Below are 24,402 nucleotides of genomic sequence, written 5' to 3'. Positions count from 1 at the left end.
AAGAAAGTTGGAATATGAACTTAACAACTCGAGTTTAAACAATTCTTTATCCAACAACCCCTAAAAGTTTTAAATACAAAAGATTGAAAAATAAGCAATAGATTTCACAAAATAGGAAAGGAGAACAAAGTTTTGAAAATGTTTTGTTTGGGCAATGAAAATCCAATCACTTTTAAGAGAATAATTCCGAAATTTAAAAGTGAATCCCACGTTTTGATTCCTTTCTATAAATCAAAATCCCTTTATCTCTTATTTGGACACTTAAATCCTTTTACAGCTGCACAATTTAGTGAAGGTTCTGATTCCAATATCTTGGCCTCAGATTTCATTAATCCACCACTTCAAGTTCCAAGAGGATCAAACATATCTGCCTTATCTCTAAATAAAGGCATCTCTTATTTTAAAAATCAAACTTAGATATGACTACATAACATCTTATATGAACCTGTGATTCGTATGGTATATGTTCGTGGTACTATCGATAAATATATTCGAAACCCATCAAATATCCAACTGAGTTTCACTCTGCGTGAGAGAAAGATCGTCACCCACAATTCCAAGTATGATGTTACCAAACTCCTTCATCACTTGTTCGTAAACAGGCTTCCGGGATTTCTTAGCCTGTTCAAATGATTGTAAAGGTTTGTGAAAAATTGTTGCAGGAGAAAGAATGAATTAGGTAGAAGTTGTTTACACACTTGGTTCAGTAGCTGTTCAATTGACATCCATGACCATTTCCCAAACTCTTGCCTTTCTGTTCCATCACCTAGAAGATTTATCTCTTCGTCTTTTCCGGTAAACTTCATGAGAAACCTGTTCACGAGCTTTATGATTGATCAATTGAACGCGGAAGCTTGAAGGGGAAATAATATAATCCATATACGTTGATCAATTCTTTGAAGCTGAAAGAAAGAAAAAGTTACCAACTATGTACAGTTCTTTGAGGATTAAAAGAAAATAGGATCATGCAAAGAAAGTAAAAAAAAAAATGTGGAGATGCTTTCCAAAAAGGAAAGTTCCTTAACAAGAAAATGTTATAGGAGTCGGATTTTATGGAGGCAATACCACTTATGGGTCTGGCCTTTGTATCTGACTCCCCAGTGTTTGATGTGTCTGATGCTTACTTCGGGAGAGAAATCGTAAGAAAGCCAGTAGGGTAGCTATATTTAACCATGGATCGAATCAGTCCCAATTCAAATGAAGCCAGAATTCATTTTTCTAAAGTTCATCATACAGTGTACTTAAGACGAGATATGGAAGCTGCAAAGTTATATAACTGTAACCATCTCAAAATGCATACCTCAGCTATAATTTCTGCAGAAACTACTCCTGTTTCTTCCATGAGTTCTCTCTTGGCTGCAGTTTTGAGATCTTCCCCTTCATTTACACCACCCTGTATGATGGAAAATCAGTGTCAGGGAACACAAACTTAAGGATCCTCCACAAGCTTCAAGTTCCACAAGGCAATACAGATCTATATGATTTTGAAGTTACTGGATCAATCCATCATTTGAAGTCAACTATGAGTTTCCTAGTTAAATAGTATATAAGCTAACTCATGTAGATACTCCAATTGTAAAAGAAATAAAGACATAATATCAAACACCTCTCCGTCTCATGATTGAAAAGATGAGAATCCCACCAAAGTTTCCATCAGAACCATAATAAACAGCTTTCTGAAAGCTAATACAATTCTCTAATGGAAAGAACCAGAACCCGCAGCACCATTGCAAGAATTCCACCAACACTACGTTCAAAGAGAAAATTCGAGAGAAATGGGTACAGATTACTCAAAAATCCCATTCTCATTTTCAGCTGATCCTCGAATTTCTTCAAAAAGGGATCTCAAGAAAGAATTTTGGGATATTCCCACAAGGAAATCAGAGATGGAACCTATAAATATGTGCCCTAATTCGCACAGAATAAAGCGAGAGCGAGAGAAGTACTTAAAGAAAAGCAGAGAGATAGTACTTTTCCTGTTTCCCAATGAATAAAGCTGAAAATACAACGGAATAGAAACTACCTGAGGCATTTCCCAGATTTCATGCCCGTTCGGTCTCGAAGCTGCAAAAATCTGCAAAAGATGAATTGGAGAGAGAAAAATTGGTTATGATCAGAAGAAAACAAGATAAGAGCGAAAGAAGAAGGCAACGAAGCGAAATTACTTTTCCAGAAGAATTAAGAAGGCAAATCCCAACGCCTCTTCTGTAACCTTCTGGAGGAAACTCCATGGATGGAGGATGGTAGATGAAGAAGAAGACGACCCCTTCCAAAAATGCGTTGACGAGGATTTAATTAGAAGACGGGGGCATTTTGGTCTAAACACAGCCAAGCTGACTATTACGATGTCGTTTATATTTTACTTGATTCCCAAGTCTCTTTCCTTCTATATAAACGTTTTGAAGTTTCCTTCTTAGTTCTTCGTTTGGCTTCCTTAGGTACGAAGGCCATAAATCTAATATCTTATTCCGAAAATACCCTCACCGCCTTGAGGTTGTTACCATAAAAACCTAAAACCCACTTGTTAAAGTAAAAACCTTCCATAGTCTTCTTCAAGATTTCTCCGTAAAACCCTCTTCTTTCTTTCTTTCTTTTTTTATGAAAGTTTCCTTCTGTTCCTTAATTGAAGAGTTTTTCTTTTATTTGTAGAGGCGATGGCGGAGACCGTCGAGGGCGTTTCGTTCCCGATCGTTTTCCACGATGGCGAACGTGATACCAACATCGGTTCCGTTATCGTTTCTTCTTCGACGGAGTTCAAGAATTTCCAGTCCAGTTTGAGCAAGATGATTGGAATCTCTTCGCACCAGTTCACGGTTTATCTCGCGGAGTATAAGATCTCTCTGGATTCCTCCACGAAGATTCGGCGGAGAATTCCTATTACTGGGAAGGTCAATTTTGGCGCAATCTCCGGCGAGAAGAATAGTTTCTTTCTTGTGGTTTTGAAACGGTCAAGACGCGAGAGGAGGCGAAAGGTCATCCACGACAACGAAGAGGATTATTACTTCTCGTCGGCGACGAAGACGCAAACAAAGACGAATCTATTAAAGAAGAAGAATCCACCAGAGAATGTGATGCTGTTGAGACGGAACGGAGGCATCGAAAACGAATTGCTCGCTGGCTTCATCTCGCCGGTGATGGATCGATACGAATACGAAGACCGAATTAGGAAGCTGCAATTGGAGAAGGAGAAGTATTTAATGAGCATACAGATGAGCAACCTGAGGATGGGGGATGGCGGAGATGGGGGGCGGAACAAGAGTGGGAGATCGGAAAGGAGAATCTGCGGAGATTGCTTGAGTGCAAAAGAAAGAGGGGTGGCGGCGGGATTTCACTGCTGCGCGAACGACGCGGTGACGGCGGGATTCCGGTCACACGCGGGTCCAATAGCCCGACCCGTAAAAGAATCGGAGTAATAATCCGACCCGAATTGAGGTTGTTTTAGAATTGATGTTATGTGCATTGTGCGGTGCGTGTGAATAACAGAGTAGGTTTGAGAAGGAGAAGGAATGGTGCGGGGACTGTTCCCGTGAAGTCGAGTACATCGTAAGAAGAGTGTACCGAAGTCCTTCCCATTGGCAGCCAATTTGATCCGTAGGATCGCAGCAGCCGTTGATCATACCCAAGTAGGTGGGTCCATCATCCACCTAATTTTCTTTTTTTTTTTCTTTTAAATTTGTGAGACTATTTTGACCAATAGGAGGAAAGAGTTTCTTTTCTTCTTCTTCTTTTTTTGTTTTGGTGAGAAACGTAAGGAAAAAAGGATCACGTTCTGTGCAGTTTCTACGACCTTGGACTGGAACAATACTACTTTTTCAATATTGATATTATTATTATTGTTATTATATTTTTCTTCTAGGTTCTTAATTTAATTTTATATTTGGTCGAAATTTATTGTTGAAGGAGACGATTCTCAATTCTAGCTATTCGTTTCTTTTGTAGTCCTTCCAAAATCACCATTCACTCCTTCTCTTCATGTATCTGTATTGTGTCATGTTTGGGGGTTGGATCGGGATTTCCCTTTTCTTTATAGTATTGAATCCTTTCAAGAAGCTATACCTTAAATATGGGAGTTCAAAATTATGTGGATTTTTTTATTTCACATTTTCTTTTTCTCTTCATGTTTACGTCATTTTGTTATTCTTTAAGTCTAAACATGGAGGAGAGAGTGTATTTGTGAAACAGTTTTATATGTGAGATTATGGAATTAAGGTTTAGTTGTATGTGAGATTTTTCTCTTTTTAGACGTTGAGTCCATCAAATCTGATGGGGCCTGAGAAAAAAAAAACATTCTATTTAATTCAATTTATACCATTCTTTTCTTTCTACAATGAATTTACTTATCATTCAAAATTGGGCCCAACAAGGATTTTGAAATTGAGAGTTAAAAGAAATTATGTTCTTTTCAGTGTAATCATAATAGATAGGAATTTTAGGAATAATATTTTCTTTTATTTTAAATTGTAAATATAGCCAAATAAAAATTTACAACAATTTTTTTATGTCAAAAATATAATATTGGAATGGGGAGTTTTTGGGAGGTGCCAAGTCAGGTTTGTTTGATTTTGACCAAAAAGGAAATTGGATGAAATAGGGGTGTGGGTATAATATGATTGTATGGTGCAAAAACTTATGCAGAACTATAGTTGTGCCGCAAAGTATATGCTTTCAAATTATTAAATATAGTTTTTCAACTTATTTTATCTATGAAATCTAGAAGGTCCATGTGATTTCATTTTTCTTAAATTGGTGATATCACTCATGATAATGGTACTAACTTCTAATTTATATTTCAACATAACATTTAACATGATTCTAATAAACGGTAAGAAGCATGAAACCTCATTATTTAAATTGACCATAAATTTACATTTATCACAAATTAATTTTGTCCAACTATCAAATGCCTTGTTCCAAATTGGAACCACACTAATTTTAAAAGTTTGTATTGAAGGTAAATAAATTAGAGGAACATTCCCACATATTAAAAACTATAATGACAAAAATAGTTGAATTAATGAGATTTAAGTTTAGATGAAAATTTAATTATAGAGAGCCAAAAAATAAGGAAGAAAAGAAGACGATGTAAATGAAAAGGCAAATTAAGAAGTTTCAGAAGTTTGGTCTTTGTTTCTTATCCGTTGGTAATGGTTTTAAAAACAGAGGTTGAAGATGACAATGTCCGAACCTTCCGTTTTTTTTCTAAGAAAAGCCTTAACGGATCTCCATATTCTAAATCCTCCTCCATTTCTGATTTCTCCTTTACCATTCTTCTCTCTCTCTCTCTCTCTCTCTCCAAATCCTCTCACAGGGAGAGAGAAAAAGCCACAAACAGAGCATCCTTTCCAATGGCTTCCTCATCGGAGGATCAACAATCTCAATCCAAAGCCACTGACCCACCTCCTCCGCACCCCTCCTCTGCTGGAAACAACCCTCCTCCTGTCTATCCACCGCCCACATTGGGGTACCCTCCTCCTCACGGCCATGGGTACTCTCCGGCGATGGGGTACCCTCCACCTCCACCTCCAGGGTACCCACCGGCTCCGGGGAATTACCCTCCTTACAATACGTACTACGCTCAGGCTCCCCCGGCGGCGTATTACAATAACCCTCAAAACTACAGAGCCCAGACCGTAAGCGCGGGATTCCTCCGAGGGATTGTGACGGCGTTGATTTTATTGGTGGCTGTAATGACTCTGTCCAGCATAATCACATGGATCGTCCTCCGCCCTCAAATCCCAGTGTTTAAAGTCGATTCATTCTCCGTTTCGAATTTCAATATCTCGAAATTGAATTACTCCGGAAATTGGAATGGGAGTCTGACGGTTGAAAATCCGAACCATAAACTGACTGTGAATATAGAGCGCATCCAGAGCTTCGTGAACTACAAAGAAAATACGTTGGCAATGTCTTACGCGGACCCATTTTTTATAGATGTGGAGAAGAGCAGTCAAATGAGGGTGAAATTGACGTCGAGTAGTCCCGATGATCCGGGAAATTGGTTAGAAACAGAGGAGAAGGTGGGGCAGGAGAAGGCGAGTGGAACGGTGAGTTTCAATTTGAGATTCTTTGCTTGGACGGCTTTCCGATCCGGTTCTTGGTGGACAAGGCGGATTGTCATGAAAGTGTTTTGTGAAGATTTGAAGCTGGCCTTCACCGGACCCGCCGCCACTCATGGCGTTTACTTGGCCGACGCACACTCCAAGACTTGTTCTGTTCTCTTCTAGAAGAATTCTTCGGTAAAATGTTTCTTCTTCTTTTTTTCTCTAACAAACGTTTCTTAAGCTTTCATAGTATTAATTAACTGTACATATTATAGCTTCTTTCTATTTCTTCCAATGTTTTGTAACTTTCTTTTTTTTTTTCCAACAATTAATTTTCATCTAAACTTTTTCCTTTTTTTAACAACAATCGGTAAAAGTCACTATCATTATAAATAATTCCATTTAATTCAATGTTACTTATTAAATTATTATTCACTAAAGTTTGGAGGCTAAATTGCAATTTTTAGGAAAGTTCAATAATTTTTCATCTAAATTTAACAAGTAATCATTTGTTATCTACCCATACCCATACCCATCAATTGATCTTTTGTGTTTCGTTTTAAGTAGTTAATTAATGAAGGAAAAAAAAAAGATCAAAGTGTTTTAAAAGACTCTCCTAAATTATTACTATCTAACTCATTGACTCATAATCTATAGAAATACACACATTACCATATAGGTATAACTTAACCACCATATGTTTATCTTTCATAAGTATTTTTAAAGTCATACAAACTATTTAGGATGATTTTATGAATTATTTATAGGAGCGGTATTTCAAATTTCTTGAAAGAAATGAAAATAAGGAGATTTTTCTTTTTTCTTTTTTCTTTTGTCAGGAAAGTAGGCAAATTGTGTGTGGGGGCTTGAAGGAAAAGGGGTATAGCAGAGAGATTTGCTTTCATGTTTGGAGATTATGAAACATTATATTCAACTTTAGGGATCTTTTTTTTTTTTTTTCTTTCAATTTTTAGTATCATATCTCTTTGTCCTTTTCGAATTATTATTATTATTATTACTTTTTATTCTATTTTTTTTTTGTAGATAGAGAGATATGAAAATTTGGAAATATGAAAGTTTGTTTCTGAATGTGTTGGGGTTATTGTTCTAGAGGAAAGAAGAGACCATGTAACTTTGTTTTGTTTTCTTCATTTTTATTTTCATATGAACTGCTTTTTTACGTCTTCTATTAACCTTCTCCTTTTCGTAGAATTTTGTATTGTTGATAGTTGGAAGAAAAATAATTCTAACTCAACTATTCAAACGATTTAGATTATTCAACTCAACTTAATGCAAATTTTAAGAGTCGGGTAGAAGATTTTGTTTGAATTTTGAGTAGTCAACTTCCGAATTGTTAAAGTTTGGTTCAAAAGATTTGTATCATACCCAACTTAATTCAAGTAGAGTTCTTAAAAGATTTGAATCATACCCAACTTATGCAGCTTTTAAAGTTGTTAAGAGTCAAAGACTTCCCCAAATTAATGTTCAAAGATTAGATTTGAAACATATGATAAGGTTTGGTTGTTTGAAGACTCCAAAGCCCAACACAAAATGGGCTATGGGCCACCATTCAAAATGTTTCGTTTGGGCTTTGACTATGACAAGGTCTGGCCCAATCCTTCCAAATTTTAATAGTCATGTTAACCATCATCCTGACCTTATTTTTTTCTTCTTAAAAATAATAAATTAAGAGTACATACTTTACCATTAGAGGAAGTTAATCCAAAATTTCAGGTTTTGTCTTTAGTAAATGAGATTAAAATTGTAAACATTCTAACTTATCCAAATAATAATAAGAGTGACATTGTCTTAGCTTATTCTTGAAGAACTTGATCCTATTAAACCAAATCATGTATTTTTGTGTTTTTGTTATCCAACAACTTTTAGGTGTCAAGAACTTTTCCTCAACGTAGCATAAGAAAAATCGTTTTTATTGTGAATCTCGTCTCTAACTTTCTTAAGCCTTATTTTATAAATAATGATTAGAGGTGAGATTGAGATTGTTTATTATTAAATAATACTGTGTTATATAAATGATGAATTCATATAATTGGATTGGGGATTACATGATGTGTGTTGTGAATTATGTTCATATATAAAAGGACAATCAATCAAACATTATTGCCTTTTAGATGACACAACCACCATATCCCTTCTCATCTCATTAGCCTTTTTTTTCACAAGCCATCACATGAGAGATGCCATTTTTTAAAATTATTTTGTATATAATAAGGTGAGAAAAATTCAAATTCAAATTTGGGAGATAAAATCACCTTATTTGTTTCAATGATGGAAATGCCAATTAGGGTTGTATCATGCATTAATAATTTGTAAGTCTCTTTCATTTTATTGACCCTTTAATCATACAATAAAACCTAGATCTAAAAAACCTAAGAAAGGTGTATACACAACCATAACATTTTGAAATCTTATACAAATGAATCTATCTATATAATTGAATAATCTTTTAAGGACCCACCCCATCACTAAGCAAACTCCTAACATTAGAGCTACAAATGAGGGAATTTTTTTTGGACAATTGGACAATATTATCATATATCTAACATAAATTGTTATTTTTTATACTATATATTTTGAATAATATATGTGTTTCGTCATTTATTAATTCTTTACTTTGTAATAATAGAATTAAATTAAAGGTATCTAAAGTAACTTTTTTACTATTTTAAATAATTATATGAAATTGTAAATTAGAAAAAATATTTTTTTAAAAAACAAATCAAGATAATTTTTTTAAAAAAAATCAATCTTAATTTAAAGTATATAAAATGATTATTGCAAGAAACATGGTGTATTTTGAAAACGGAGAGACTAAATGTATATATTCTTAAAGTTTTAAAGATTAAAATAATATACTATAAAGATAAGACCAAACACATTTACTGTTGAAAGCATCCAAACTAAAAACATAAATTTTCAATTATTTATATAAATTTTTTATTTTAAAATATTGAAAAATTCTTACATGCTGCTTTTTAGAAGAAGAAAAAAATAATATCTATATTTAATAAAGCTATGTTTAATGTAAGAATCAAGTTGAGACTTACTTAAACAAATGAAAAGAATCAAAGTAAAAGAATGTAGGGAAAATATTGAATATTTTAATAGTTCAAAATCTTAAGAAAGAAAAAAAGAAAACGGGCAAAAATTAATTTGTCAAATGATAAAACGTGAATGAGGATTTAGTTAATCGAACCTATGTATATTTAATTAAGCTACTTTTGTTAATTATAATTAAGATACATTTGTGTTATATGGTAATATATAAATTATATAATATGCTTAATTTTGTTGACTTGTTGAAAAGAAAAATCATAGCAGCCCTGACTAGAAACATCCCATCATATGCATAATTGATAACATTGTGATTTCTTTTAAAGAGATAATATTATAAAGAAGAAAAAAAATGCCACTTTTCAAGTTCAGTTCTCCTAATGTTTCTCTGTTCTATATATGTCTCTTTCATATATTCTAATATAATTTTAAATTATTATTAAGATTTCTAATAAAAGTATTTTTAATTTTATGCACACCATAACGTATTTGTTTTCATTTTTTTAAAAAATTGTTTAAATGTTATATCAACAAGATTTTTAATCGATAACTACTTGATGGATGAATAATCGAAATTGATAATATAAATTTGTGGTTGAATTACACTTCTTTCATATAATATAACTTTAAACTTGTTATTGTAATCTAAGCTTTACTACTGTGTGATTTAGAATTTTATGGATTGTTTTAGAAAGTATGAGGTGAAATATATGTTTTAAATTTTAAGAACTAAGTACACATAAAATTTTCAAAAAATAAAAATAAAAACTTAAAATTTCAATGGTAACTTTATTCAATTTGGAAATTTAAACTAATTTGATTTACATATTAATTTTATTCTAAACTCAAATTTAATTAAAATATATGTTTTATCTCGATTTTAAAAACATATTCAAATATTGAAAATTATTATTATGTAGTAACCCATTTTAGTTAAAAAAATCAATATTTCTATGAGGTTTTTTTTTTTTTTGTCTGAAAAAAAGAATTTAGAAGGAAATCAAATCATTAAAAGTAGATAGATTAAAATTGAATAAAGTGGAATTTATTTGTTGTTGTAGCTATCAAATTAAAGGTGGGTTTTGAAACTGAGAGAAATACGGATGTAGACAATGTAAAGTTTGATTCATATTAAACTTTGTCTCTTCAAATATTTGAATAACCCTACAAACTTACCTTCTTATCCTCTGTGAGATAAATTAAACAAACACCCATTCTTCAATTCAAATACTTATCCATGATTTCAATTTCATATTCTTTCTTTCACACAATATTTAATTTTATAAAAAAAAAAAAAACACACAACACGAATAACACCTTTTCCACGTTTTAGACTATGATATTTAATTTATCTGCTCACATGTAAATATATCAAGCAAATAAGATCATACATCATTTGAAATAATTAAAGTAAATATTTAACATTTTAAGAATTGTTTTATAAAAATAAAAAACTAAATAAAAATAAGCAAAGGTTATATATTGAATTAATAAATGAAGAGAAGAAAATTGTGGGAAGAAAATAATAAATGGAAAGGGAAGAGGAAGTAAGCAAACAGAAAAGGGTGTCGTATTATGTGGCCGCCGACACTATTGCGTCGGTGCATTGCATTTTGCACACCAAAGGAAGGGGATTGCTGACGTGTAACTTTAGTGGTCCCCACGTACTCCACGTCGCTTTTGACTTTTTCAACATCAATCAATATCCAAACGCCAACGGCTAACCTTTGCCATTCATTCCCCAATATTCTACAACCCGCCCCATCCCTAACCATTCATTTATATTCATCTTAAATTTAACCTTGGTTACTTTTAAATTAAATCATTAATTCGTTATTAAATTGGTTTATACTATAGTTTTTTTTTATACCAAATGTATTAACTTATACCATTTTTCACCCAAATTAAATCGACCAATTTAGATCATTTACTAAGTTGTAAATTTATTCGAACATTTGTTTCATAAAACCAACTAGCAAAATATATTATATAATAAAATTGATAATGAATTGGGTTTTTTTTTTTAAAAAAAAAAGTAAACTATTTACGTTGCAAAAAATATAAAAGACAAAGATTTAGTGTAAATGTTTAATTTATTTTTTCGTTTTTGACAACTCTCTCGTTTAGTTTAATTAACTTAAAGGAAAATCAAAACAAAGTTTCCACCTTTCATGGTTAGCTTTTTTTTTCACCCTTTTTAAGTATGTATTTTTGCTGTATATACATTTTACATATTATTTTGTTCTATATCATACCGCCAAATCATCTTTGTACATTTCAAATCAAATTGTTATATACATAAACAATAAAGAAAACGACTTGTAGTGATAAAAAAGGATTAAAAATAAAATAAATGCAGCGATAATAAAAAGGTTATAGTAAAGACTCTAGAATATAGAGAAAGATAAATGAAAAGTAAATAAGGTGAAAATTCCATCCATTAAGATAATAAGACAACATAAATAAATACACAGCTAACATTAAATTAGATTAACACCGCCATTCCATTCACTTTAAACCTCCAAATCAACTTCAACAACACAAGACTTCCCCCTTAATCTTTTTTCCTCTCAATTATTGAGACATTAATAATAAAGAAATATAAGAAAAAAAGAAAAAAGAATGAAAAAGTTTAACCTTCCTATCCTTTGTTGACCAAAGAAAAAGAAAAAAGAGAAGGGGGCAGAACCGTGTGTGAATAGAAATCCATAATTAGGTTAAAAAAGAAGAGAAATTTGTATTAGTTGTAATTATTATATTATCATCACCCCATGTGATGATTTTTAATTTTTGAGCAGTTCGCGTTTTTTCGGATCGGGGTATGGATCCAAGACCATATTAATGGAATTTCCAATATTTATTAAACAGAATCTTAATTCAATTAAAATATGCATATTTTAATTATTCAGTATATTACATTTCCTCATTTTATTTACTACTTGGTTTTATTTTGATGTAGATGAATTAAATATGTTCACTAAAATGATGTAAAGATCTTGATGACAAGGAGTGTATAATTTTGTAGGAAGGAGAAGGTGTAGATGGCAAGAAAAACAACACTTTGTATATAAAGGGAGAAAAAAGAAAGCGTGAAAGTTGGAAAAAGGGAATTATTTATTTCGTAATTAATAAAAAGTAGATGTAAATTCTACTTTTTCTTTGACAATCGTGTGAATTCCTATTCCCATTATGGTTGTGACGTCTCTATTCTTGTCCTTCATTTTTAAATATCTTTATTTTAATTCCTAAGTCTTGTTGGTTGCCACAAAAACCAACTTATTCGTGCTTCTTCATCTTCGAATACAGCGAAGTTGATTAGAATCATTTATTTTTATAAAATCCAGAACTAAAATGAAATTAATAATTTATCAATAGAGAGATTTGAAACTAAAAAACTCTTAATGAGGCTATAAACATTATATGAAAGTTTAAATTAAGTTGGGTTACATGAAATTAATAATTTAGAGGATATTTGCGTTACCGATTTGATAAGTTAAAAGTTAAAAGTTAATTAATGTTAGATAATTCAATTATAGGAATTTTAATAGTACTGAAGTTGAATTTTCGAAGCCGAACATATTTATTTAACACAAAACTTAGGTAACTTAATTCGGCTCCTAATTAAAGAGCTAGTGTGGAGATATTTGAAGGAAATGTTACGAGAGTATGAAAAAGGACATAGTGGTGGGACCAGATTGAAAATGGAGGGTGGAGATTAAATATAAATACCATTCATTCTTCTACACACTCACATGAGATTTCTCCTCTTAACCCACCCACTGCTCATTTAACACAAACGCCATTTCCTTTCTTCTTCTTCGCCGCCCGGAACACCCATGGCCTACGACTGCGAGAAGCACTGCAAGAAAAAACGCAAGAAGCTCATCAAACTAATCGGCGCAATCATCGGCATCTTCATCTTCCTCGTCCTCCTCACCATCCTCATCGTCTGGGCCGTCCTCCGTCCCACCAAACCCACTTTCTTCCTTCAAGACGTCACCGTCTACGCCTTCAACGCCACCGTCCCCAGCTTCCTCACCTCCAATTTCCTCCTCACTGTTTCCTCCCGCAACCCAAACCGCCGAATCGGAATCTACTACGACGAACTCCACGTCTACGCCATCTACCGAAACCAACAGATCACTCTCCGGACCATCATCCCTCGTTTCTACCAAGGCCATAAGGACGTCAACGTATGGTCCCCTTTCGTCTCCGGCACCTCCGTGCCGGTCGCGCCCTTCATCAGTTCGGAGCTGAATCAAGACAGGAACGCCGGAGCACTGATGCTCCTGGTCAAAATTGACGGCAAGGTTCGATGGAAGGTCGGAAGCTTCATCACTGGGCGGTACCAATTCCACGCGAACTGCCCGGTGGTGATAAACTTCGGTGCGTATCCGGCGAACGGAGACGGGTCGATTGTTCAGTACAACGTGAAGTACCAAGTGGTTCAGAAATGCGATGTTAGTGTTTGAGTTTTTCTAAGCTAAAAATGCCTAAAATATAAACGCCGTTACTTAACGGTTTTGTTTCATTTGGGTAAATGTGTTTTCGTGATGAATTTATTGTTAATATTGGAAAGTGTATACAAAAAGGCACAAGCGGGTGTCGGAAAGGAAGGATTAGCGAAAAAGAAATGTGTTTAATAAATGAGATTAATTAGTGGCAATGTTTGTTAATTATTCACTCCTTTGGTGTCAATTTTTGTTTATCCCTACCATTTATCATTTACTATCATTCTTATTTTCTCTACTAATTTATTTTTAGTTATGATGAAGTTTAGTTGGTGAATATTATAGAAAATTATGCATTACACGGTTTAAGAATTTGGAACTAAAATATTGATTTAACCAAAAAATGAGGTTAAAGAACCTTTGGGTCACACGTCATTATCGCATTGAAATTCAATACATCACCACAATTTTCAGCTCTCTTGGCTAAAATAAATCAACACATAGGAATTTAATGTATCTTTTATGATGCAGCCTATGAAATGTAGATAGAGACAATTAATACTTTTATTTAATACTACATTCAATATTTTGAATACAAACACATATGTGTATCTACCACACAAAATTAGTAGCTTCGATTCTCTAATTTCCACTATACTTACAACTAAAACTTAGACAATACATCATTCTTTCACCATTTTGTTTTAAAATATTTAAATTTTTGCTTCTGCTCGTCTAATAAACAACCAAATGATCAAGAAACTTTCTTAACCATGACACAAACTAAAAACTAAACAGAAAAATCTCAATCACTTTATCCACATTTAATTACCACACCTAAAATCATATATATATATATATATATATATATATATATATATATATATATATATATATATATATATATATATATATATATATAAAACAATACATACAAAAGACCAATTATCTATAAAAACTTTACAAAAGAAATTTAGGTTGATAGCATGAAGAGGATCAGATTCCACATTTGATGTAGTGCACTGCAATATCTTAATAAAAATGGTTCAATATTCTGTAGAATAAAAATCATTAGGTAGATGAACTTTTTAATATACATATATATCTTCTTGATAAATTTACTTTTTAAATTTGTAAAGTTAAATATAGCATAATTAGTGAAAATATTATAATTTTCCCTAAACCCTAAACTCAACACACACAATACATACTAATTAAAAAGAGTGAGAGTTGAAGAAGGAAATAATTAAAAGTGAAGTGTTACATAGAAGCTTCATATCCAAAACAACAATGATGTGTATGGAAAGGAAATGTGGGGTTCCATCTTCCACATGGGAAATGGGTGGTGGTCAATTTTTCATCAAAGTATCTGTCCCTTTCCTAATTTTATTAGATGATGGAAAGAAAGAAGAAAAAAAAAACTTAGAAATAATTAAAAAAGAAACATCCCATTAACCTAAACTTTACACATAATGCCCCTTTTACTTATTTTTAATCTCTGTGTCTTTCCCAATGTTATTAATTATAAAGTTGGGGGTAAACTTTATGAAATATATCAACGGGTGCGTTTCTCCATTCCCAAATGTTCTTGTCCCTACTTCTTATGGAAATTTAATAAACCCTTTATTATGTACGAAAGTTTGAGTGGGTTTATCTCATTTAATCATTTTGCCCCCCCCCCCCCCCCCCCCCCCCCCCCCCCCTTCAACCCTTGTCAATTTCATTTTAAATTAAATGCTGTGGTTGCTTCCGATTAATTGTATTTAGGATGAGTTTTTGTTATATCGTGGATCAACATGATAAGGTATTGAAGTATTGTTTTGCTGTCGTTATTTGTTAATATGGAATATTTAAATCTTTTTGCTTTTTAAAAAGTGAAAGAGTAGTTTTTGAGAAGGTATCTATTTTCTTTTTTCTTTTTCATTTTAAAACTTTTGATTATATTTTGAAAATAGCAAAAAAAATTTTTTTTTTTTATAGATTTGATGAATTTTCAATCTTTTATAAATAGTTTCAATATTTTGCTATTTTAGAAAATACAAACTTGTTTTTTTGAAAAAGAAATAAAAACAAAAATCTTTCCTACGTCCCACCTGTTCTTTATTAATTTAGAAAAAGACCAACAAAAGTTAATTTTGATTTTAGTGGAAAATGCTTTAAGTCGAACAATGAAAAAATGGAAATGGCATTATGATTTTAGCTTTTCAATGGAACAAAAGTGATTCCAATTTTTTGGTAATATGAAAAAGTCGACTTCAATTCATTTAATTTTCTTTTTTTGATGTAAAGAATGATTTAGATAAAGGCTTCTTAAGGCTTAGGCCCAAAACAAGCCATGTCCATTGTAATACAGGCCGGATTACGGCCCATGCTTAATTCCTTTTTCAACATTCATTTCCTTTTATAAACTTTATTATTATTATTTCTACTTTCATAAATATGATGAAGTGATGAGTAGTGGGTATGGTTGTTATTGTCATCATAATTTTCATATAATGCTCAAACTAAAATTCGTAAGTAGTTGAGAAGTATCCGATAAGTTAAGAACTATTGTTTAAACTTAAAAGCAAAGCCCTTGTGAATAGCCTAGTTTTGGACAATATTAGTAAATTAGATGGAAATTCATCCAATGAAAGTTATTACTTTTAAGTTTATGATAAGGTTTGATATAATTGGTTGGTAATCGCTGAATTAATGAAGAGACAAACAAAAAGACTACTTTTTAAAAGGTTTTTCTTTTCTTCATTGAGATATGATCACCATGTTTGGAGAGTCTCCGAACATTACTTAGACTGTTAAATGCCAATGAAATTAGTAAAAACATTTTTACTTTTCAATAATGTACACATATTTCTATTAGAAAAAAAAAAAAACTTTTAAAGACTATGCATAATGGTTGTAGTGAATTTATACGAGAAGTAAAATAATATATCTGGCCAAACACAAAATTTATATACTAAACTGGTTAGTGGTATTTGACACAAACACTTCAAATATTTGTGCAATAATGATGTATTTACGAAGAGTGGTTGACCTAAATTGTCCTTGTTAGATTTCAAAGTTGCTATAGGATAATTCCTTCAATTTACCGAGCTAAGGAGTGAACCTTGTTTTTTACTTGAATAGAGACAACCCTATCCTTAGCGGAGTTCGAAATATTTTCCTAGACCTATTTTTGTTTTATTATGATACTTAGGACACATTCCATAATTTGCTATTCGGCCTTGGTGTCAATATAGAACAATTGATTTGGGTATAAAAAACAAATTAATTTTGTTTTCTAGGCCCAAAATTTTGTAATTTTATCGACCTTATAGTTTTTGTCCATACTTATATCTCTTATAGCATTGGTCCAAAATCAGCCATTACAACAAGGAATCACCAACATAGTATATAACTATAATAAAATTAGACATCTTGTTTATTTATTTATTTAATTTGAGTTAACATTCTATAAAAGTAGCAAAAACAATTTTATAAATTAATTTTATGTTAAGTGAAAATAAAGTCATTAATAGTTAGAGAAGGGAATGATGAGAATTATATATATGGGTATTGATGTTCGTTTAGTGGTTTCGAGAAGTAAATCAAACACAAAAGTTTATGTTAAAGAAGCAATACCCCATCATCATGAAGATAGGTGAATGAAATATATTATTCTTACCATTGGGTATGCAATGGTGGCAATGTTTTCTTATAATCTTTTGTTTTAACTATTAAAATAGAGTTTTTCTTTCTTTCTTTCTTTCTTTATTGTGTCTTGAGATTTAAATTTTAAAATTAAAATTATAGACAAATACCAAACCCATTAAACAAAAAAGCAAAAAAGAAATGAATGGTATTATTAAGGTTAAAAACAAAAACAATAAAAATAAAATAATGATTTTATTCAGTCAACAGAATCTGCTACATAGTTGACTGAGTCAAAACCCCGGAAGTGGCCAATTAAAAATCAAAGTCACAGCGAGTGGCCTGCAAGAAAGTAAAAGAGTTGGCATTTGATTTCAATGGAACCTTCAATTCACAGTTAACCTTCGGCTTAAACTTCCCGATCCTCACCACCCCGACTTTCAACCTCAGCTGGAGACGAAACCTCAGGTCGACGTTGAAGATGCCGGCAAGTGTCTCACCGTTGAACTCAGTAAGCTTATCTCCGGCCAGAAACACGATCTGCTGGCCGTCGAAGTGGGGGCTGAGAACGGTGGTGGTTTTGTGGCCTTGGTAGAACGGCGGTAGCCACTGGGTGTTAAGCCTTTGGTCTTTATAAAATGGGGAAGCTTCGATGACATCATAATACACCCCAATTCGCTTGTTGGGGTTTCGGATAGTGAGGTTTAAAGCCAGGTTGTAATGGAGTTGGTTGCCGGAGATGTTGAAGCGGGTTAGTTCGGCGTCAGTGACGTCGAAGGTGAGTTTATGGGGACGGAATAGGAACCATAATATCAAAACTGCTATACCGACCACAACGACAATGGTGACGAGGAGCTTGAGAAAGGTGGTGAGAAGGCAACAGGCGCAGCCACGGCGGTGAGCATGATGGTGGTAGGTCTTTGGAGGAGGAGGGACGGCAGGGCCGTAGAAGGCGCCGTTGAGATGGGGTTGTTTGTCGGCCATATATATGTATATCTGTGTGTATGTTTGGTGAAAAATGAGAGACGAAAGAATAGGGAAGTGAAGTAATAATAAAATGAAATGGGGAAGTAAAGATTTATGTATAAATAGTGAAGGAAGTGGAGGAGGATACGCGGAATGGAAGTTCTATAGGAACATTCTCTCTTTGTATTCTTTTGCTGAAAAAAAACCTATTCCTAAAGTTAGTCTACATTGGAGGGAAGTCGTATACGGGTGGCTCTTTCATAAACAAAAGTGGCATCTACACACTAGTTTTTCTAAAATAGTTTAGTTATACATTCGCTACCAACCCATCTCTGTGTATTCTGCAAAATCATAAGATCCCAATTCTAATTTGTCAATAGCAAATTTTGTTCTTTTTTCTTTAAATTAATTTTTTTTTTTTTTTGAGTGGTGAGAACGATCAATGCATGATCCAGCTGAATCGTACTCTATTTCTAATAAAATTAATACTCTAAACACTATTTCTATATGTATTAGTTAATTTTGGAGTACTGTTGACATGGTTTTCAAAATTAAGTTAAGTTTTAAAACAAAAAAAATAGTAGTTTTTAAGATATTATTATTATCATTATCATTATTATTATTTTTAAAAATTTTGTTTAAGAATTCAATGTTTACTAAAAGAGAAATTATGGTTAAAAAATTAGGAGAGAAAGGAAGAACAATTTTAAAGATGTGTAATTTGGCTTACTCCAACGTAAGTTGAGTTGATTTGGTAAAAAATACATTCAATATTTGGTTCACAAACTTGAAATATTATTGGAATTCAATTCATTATTATTATTTCATAAGTTATAGTAATTAGTTTTTAATCCATTCGAACAGAGGATGAAAATTGTGATGTGAAATTGTGGGATATGTGATCTTATTAATTAGAAGGAACATTGGGTCCCAAACATTGCTTCCTTCCAAGTCAACAAACTTCATCCAAACATTGAAATGAGATTATTATTGTACTGCCAGAGTAAGTTTTAGGAAATTAACTAACCATAATATAAACTTTTATAAAGAGTAATTTTTAAACACAACATAAGCTACGATTTTTCTTCTTCTTTGTAACTGAAAACACAGTGTTAAACTTAAACTAGGAAGAATTATGTTTGCAACATACTATTGATAAAGTAAACAACATACACAATAGTATGAAAACACATAACACAACAACCAAGTTGGTAATTGAAGTTTGATGTAATCACACCTATATTTGGAAGATCTTAAATCCGACTTAAAAGATCATTGACTAAAATTATTCAAGAGGTGTCACAAATATATATAACTTATCAAGAATTAATTATCTTGTATTACACAACTTTCACAAGATAAATGTATAGGCTTTTCCTAAATCACTTGATGTATGAATAGGGATTTGATCTAAGCTCCCCTAGATTATATGTTTCACGTTTCACCCTTCAATTCTCTACACACATCTTCTTAACGAAGTGAATCACAATGTCAGTACTAACAAAGAGAAAACTCACTGTCAATGCAAAATTTGTTAAAAGTCCATAACACGACTTCTTTCTTCAAACATATATATGTCGGGCGACCCACAAACTATATTTTAGGTGAACGACCCATGGAAACAACCACAAATCTGGTAGCATCTCGAAAAATGTGGAATCTTATGGGATGTTTGAAAGAAAAAGAAAAAGTTTTGATATAAATTACAATCCTAATCATTTGAAGATTTTAATCTTAATTAGGAGATTATATAGATTTTCTTATATTTATTATTAAGTAGTAACAATAAAGATTTGTGTATTTATTCATAAATATTCTTATTGGAGAAATAGTTCACTCAAAGGCTACCAAAACAGCAACACAACATTGATGAGTTGATGACTCTTGAAAGAAACGGAATGTATTAAAAACAAATAGTGGCCATAAATCCTAACTCAAAATTAATTTCTAACATTAAATCTTCTTTGGAGGGCTCAAAATCTCCCTCATCACATGATTTGACTTCTTTCATTTTTATAACAATGTTTAATTTAAGATACAATAAAGAGATTAATTCCCATCACAAATAAAATATTGAAATAAAAAATATGGATGTGTAAAACAAATAAGAGAAATTAAAGATAAAACAAAAGAGTGAAAGTGAAATGTTAAGAAATATTTTTTCTTCCTCAGTTAGAGAGACCCTTGTTTTCAAATACAATAACTTAGAAGCATCCATATAAAACCCAAAAGGGAAATCAAGGACATAAGTACATAGTATATTTTATTTTAATAAAACATATAACTATAGTAATTGTCCTTATCATTTTAAAATTATACAAAAATTAAACCTCGTGTAACAAAAAATGAAAAATGAGAAATAACAAAAATCTATTGTTTCATTTAATATATATTTGAAAAGATGTGATATGATTATTTATTGTTATTAGAAGGGCAAAGTCAAGGGAGACACATGGTAGCGTTTTGCGTAAGAAACCATAAACATCTAAATTTGCAACGCCGTGTTGTAAATAGTCAAAACCGAGTACGATCTAAAACTAAATCAATTTTATATTTTCTTAAGGAATAATCTAATTTATATATACATTATATTTCAAAAAGTAATTATAAATAGAGGATAAAATTAAAGTTTGTAAGAATACTGATATTGAAATTGTCTTCTGATAATGACTGCTTCGTAAATAGTAATACTGCACGTAACCCAAAAGTCTCTTGGATTCAATTGACTTATAACTTTTGCAGTTTTTGACGTGTGTAATCCTTGTCTTCATTATATATATGTATGTGTATGTGTATGTACAATTGCACATTTTTATCTTTATTTTTGTTTTTAATTTGAAAGATTCCAAAGAGTCTTACATTTCAAACAGCTTTTTGAAAAATATCCATGAGAAAGTTCGTAGAAGCTAATTAAATTAGCTTTCAACTACGCGTATAAACCTAAAACCCCTCGACTTCCTTCACTATTTATGTACCGATTTCTTCACTTCCATTATTTCCCATTTCATTTGATATCATTCTCTCTCTTTTTCACCAAAACATATATACACATTATATGGCTGACAAACAACCCCATCTCAACGGCGCCTTTTACGGCCCTGCCGTCCCTCCTCCGGCAAAGACCTACCATCGCCACGGCCACGGCCGAGGCTGCGCCTGCTGCCTTCTCACCACCTTTCTCAAGTTCCTCATCGCCATAGTCGTCGTCCTTGGTGTAGCTGTCTTGGTATTTTGGCTCGTATTCCGTCCCAATAAGCTCAAGTTCGACGTCACCGGAGCCCAACTCACCCGCTTCAACGTCTCCGGCAACCAACTCCATTACGATCTGGCATTAAACCTCACTGTCCGAAACCCCAACAAGCGAATCGGAGTGTACTACGACGTCATCGAAGCTTCGCCGTATTATAAAGACCAGAGGCTTAACACACAATGGTTAACGCCGTTCTACCAAGGCCACAAAACCACCTCCGTCCTCAGCCCCCAATTCGACGGCCAGCAGATCGTGATTTTCGCCGGCGACAAGCTTACAGAGTTCAACGGGGAGACACTTGCCGGCGTCTTCGAGGTCGACGTCAAGATCCGTCTCCGTTTGAGGTTGAAGGTCGGCGCCGTGAGAATTGGGAAGTTTAGGCCGAAGGTTAACTGTGAATTGAAGGTTCCATTGAAATCCAATCCAAACTCCTTTACTTTTCAGACCACTCGCTGCGATTTCGATTTCTGATTGAAATCTTTTCGGTTTTGACTTAGTCAACTCTTTGCAGATTTTTTTTGACTGAGTCAACTGATCTGTATTATTATTTATTTTCTTTTTCTACATTATATGTTTTGATATTCTTTTTATTGTTTTTCATGTTGATATACTTTATGTTTTCTTTCTAGTATGTTTAATTTTTTTTGTTGGGTATTGAATAAAAACAGTCTAGTTTTGTATATATTATTTATAATGGAAGGGTATTCATTCTTTTAAAGTACATTTTTTAAATATGGTGAAAATTTAAGTTGGTAATTTGTAAGAAAGATATTATTACATAATTACATAAGTGTAGCGTGTGATTTAAACCATTTATTAATCTCTTATAAGTTTGAAAATTTCGCCTCATATATATCTTCTTAATCAAAATAAGAAACATTCCTAGCAGGGCAAACAGAAACAGAAAAGGAAGAATTAAAGCTGAAATTTATTTATATATGTGAGAAAAATTCTAATTAAAATTAACTTTTCAACACTGATTTTTTTTTTTGTTCAATCGATTTTTTTTTTTAAAAAAAAACAATATGAATAGAATTAAGAAAACCGAAAGTTAAGAGTCAAACGGAATAAAAAACCACTATGCCAAGCCCAACCTTTGTTTAATCAAATTGAATTATATATATAACCAAACAATAATCCCCATGGAGTGCAAAATATAAGCAGGCTTCCAATGGCGATTTCCCTATCAAAGGCAGATATAGCAATTCTAAAGCACCTTGGAGTACCATGATTAAAGCCATCGACTGGTTCAATGGACAACACACTTGAAAAATTAACTGTGATGATTCAGTTTCTTTTTGGAATAGGCTATGGAATAATAAATCTCCTCTTGCGACCTCTGTGCCTAGACTATATGCTCTCTCAAAGAACCAACAAGGAAGAGTAAAAGACTTTTGAAATTCGGCTACTCCTGAATGGGATATTCAAGCTCGCCGGCCCCTTTAGAAGCCATGAAATTCAAATTTGGGACAACATAAAAGCAATCTTCACTGCACCAAATCCAAACAGGGGTAACGATATTTCCATATGGAAACTTAATTAACACAAATGGCAGGTTCGACACGTCATTAGCTAAAAAGGCTCTCCTCTTGAACACTCTGATTGAAGCATCTGAAATAAGTTCAATCACTTACAAAACTCTATGTAAATCCAATATACCAAAAAAAATGTAAGTTTTTGATTTGGACTTTGATTCATGAATGTATGTACCCTGCCGACAAGCTCCAAAAGAGGTTTCCCTCCTAGAATATCAGCTCATATTGACGTGTTCTGTGAAAAAACCAATTGAAAGACTTGGATCACCTTTTCCACTGCTCTTTCACTACAAGGTTGTGGATAAAGATATATTAATTGTGATGAATTGGAATCACAACTTCTCCAATATGCATGGCTGCTCTTTGCAAAGATGTGTGCAATACTAATATAAATAACAGAAAACGGTCATTACTTTCAACACTATTGCTGTGGCTTTATGAATTATCTGGATTGAGAGAAGCAATAGAATATTCAAGGGGTTGAAAAAAGCAATGTCGAGATTTGGGATGACATTCATGCTTTTGGACTAGTAGATCAAATCTCTTTAAAAACAATAGTGGTAGTTCTATTGCTTTAAATATCAATGCTTTTGTCTAACTCTATGCGAGCTTATCTTTAGCCATTTTCTTCCGACTTTCTGTGTTCTTGTTCTACTATATTAATGAAGCGAGAGTGATGAGAGTGTTATGACCGGAGTGTCCACTTAATGTAGATGTCCAAGTGTATCCAAATGACTCAACGTATCTTTTTTCTAATAAATAAAGTATAACAAACAATAAAGAAACCCCTCATGTGCCCTTTGCACATTGTTTCACCCAAAAACAAAAATCAAAATAGTTAACAAAGGAATATGTTAGTTTTTCAAAACAAAAAATGGTAAGTTGTAGCAAGAATTTTGAGGTTGAAATGCATTAACAACTTAGTAGTCCATCCTATCATAAAAGACAATTGTTCATGTGATACCTAATTTAATGCCATAAAAAAGAAAAAGTTGTGTTAAAAAACGATGTGTCTATTGGAATATTTGATTTAACTTTCTCATTGCATTTTCTTTTCACCATTGATTTGCAGCAGCAACAACAACAAGGGTATATCAACAATAATTAACATCATGTCCAACAAACAAGTATTTGTGTGTGTGTATATATATAAAGGAAATAAAAAGAATGGAAAACTAAAAAGGAAAACAAAACCTGAACAAAGAAAGGGTTGGAGAGGATTGTTATAGAACACTAGTAAAAAAGAAGGAAACAAAAAATGGAGCGTGGAGTTGATTTATAAGCAAAACAAAAGAGTGGAAATTTAATTATAGAGAGGGGAAAGAGGCATCGAGACTAATTCAATTCTATAAAGTTTGAAGTATTATTAAACCAACCTTGTACGATTCCACTTTTCTTGACTGATATCTTTCAGCATCCAAAACGGCTATTTCTAAAGCAGCCCCATTATTCTA

The 24,402-nt window shown here is 32.5% G+C and overlaps 6 protein-coding genes across 6 annotated transcripts; 4 read left to right on the top strand and 2 right to left on the bottom strand.

The window, feature by feature from the left end:
- Positions 1–192: 192 nt before the first annotated feature.
- Positions 193–2,381, bottom strand: LOC101206979 (nudix hydrolase 26, chloroplastic). Its single transcript, XM_031883262.1, has 6 exons — positions 2,166–2,381; positions 2,024–2,074; positions 1,301–1,393; positions 1,066–1,160; positions 699–813; positions 193–621 (listed from the first exon to the last, which is right to left on the bottom strand). Exons 1-6 carry the CDS (start codon positions 2,229–2,231, stop codon positions 502–504), a joined length of 540 nt encoding a protein of 179 aa, XP_031739122.1. The 5' UTR covers positions 2,232–2,381; the 3' UTR covers positions 193–501.
- A 49-nt stretch (positions 2,382–2,430) lies between these two features.
- LOC116402855 lies at positions 2,431–3,849 on the top strand. The gene is made up of 2 exons (XM_031883261.1): positions 2,431–2,565; positions 2,650–3,849. The coding sequence occupies exon 2, from the start codon at positions 2,655–2,657 to the stop codon at positions 3,411–3,413; it is 759 nt and encodes a 252-aa protein (XP_031739121.1). The 5' UTR covers positions 2,431–2,565; positions 2,650–2,654; the 3' UTR covers positions 3,414–3,849.
- Positions 3,850–5,123: 1,274 nt separating this feature from the next.
- On the top strand, positions 5,124–7,234 carry LOC105434983. The gene is made up of 2 exons (XM_011653730.2): positions 5,124–6,236; positions 6,881–7,234. Exon 1 carries the CDS (start codon positions 5,145–5,147, stop codon positions 6,222–6,224), a length of 1,080 nt encoding a protein of 359 aa, XP_011652032.1. The 5' UTR covers positions 5,124–5,144; the 3' UTR covers positions 6,225–6,236; positions 6,881–7,234.
- A 5,619-nt stretch (positions 7,235–12,853) lies between these two features.
- On the top strand, positions 12,854–13,799 carry LOC101206744 (NDR1/HIN1-like protein 1). Its single transcript, XM_004136462.3, has one exon. It carries the CDS (start codon positions 12,953–12,955, stop codon positions 13,586–13,588), a length of 636 nt encoding a protein of 211 aa, XP_004136510.1. The 5' UTR covers positions 12,854–12,952; the 3' UTR covers positions 13,589–13,799.
- Positions 13,800–17,387: 3,588 nt separating this feature from the next.
- Positions 17,388–18,262, bottom strand: LOC105434982 (NDR1/HIN1-like protein 10). The gene has a single exon (XM_011653729.2). The coding sequence runs from the start codon at positions 18,179–18,181 to the stop codon at positions 17,513–17,515; it is 669 nt and encodes a 222-aa protein (XP_011652031.1). The 5' UTR covers positions 18,182–18,262; the 3' UTR covers positions 17,388–17,512.
- A 2,880-nt stretch (positions 18,263–21,142) lies between these two features.
- On the top strand, positions 21,143–22,131 carry LOC101206266 (NDR1/HIN1-like protein 10). The gene has a single exon (XM_004136460.3). The coding sequence runs from the start codon at positions 21,219–21,221 to the stop codon at positions 21,882–21,884; it is 666 nt and encodes a 221-aa protein (XP_004136508.1). The 5' UTR covers positions 21,143–21,218; the 3' UTR covers positions 21,885–22,131.
- The last annotated feature ends 2,271 nt before the right edge of the window (positions 22,132–24,402 follow it).

The sequence above is a fragment of the Cucumis sativus genome, chromosome 3 (assembly GCF_000004075.3).
Source record: "Cucumis sativus cultivar 9930 chromosome 3, Cucumber_9930_V3, whole genome shotgun sequence".
Lineage (NCBI taxonomy): Eukaryota > Viridiplantae > Streptophyta > Magnoliopsida > Cucurbitales > Cucurbitaceae > Cucumis > Cucumis sativus.
Note: the sequence above shows the minus strand (reverse complement) of the source record. Positions and strands in the feature narration are given on the sequence as shown.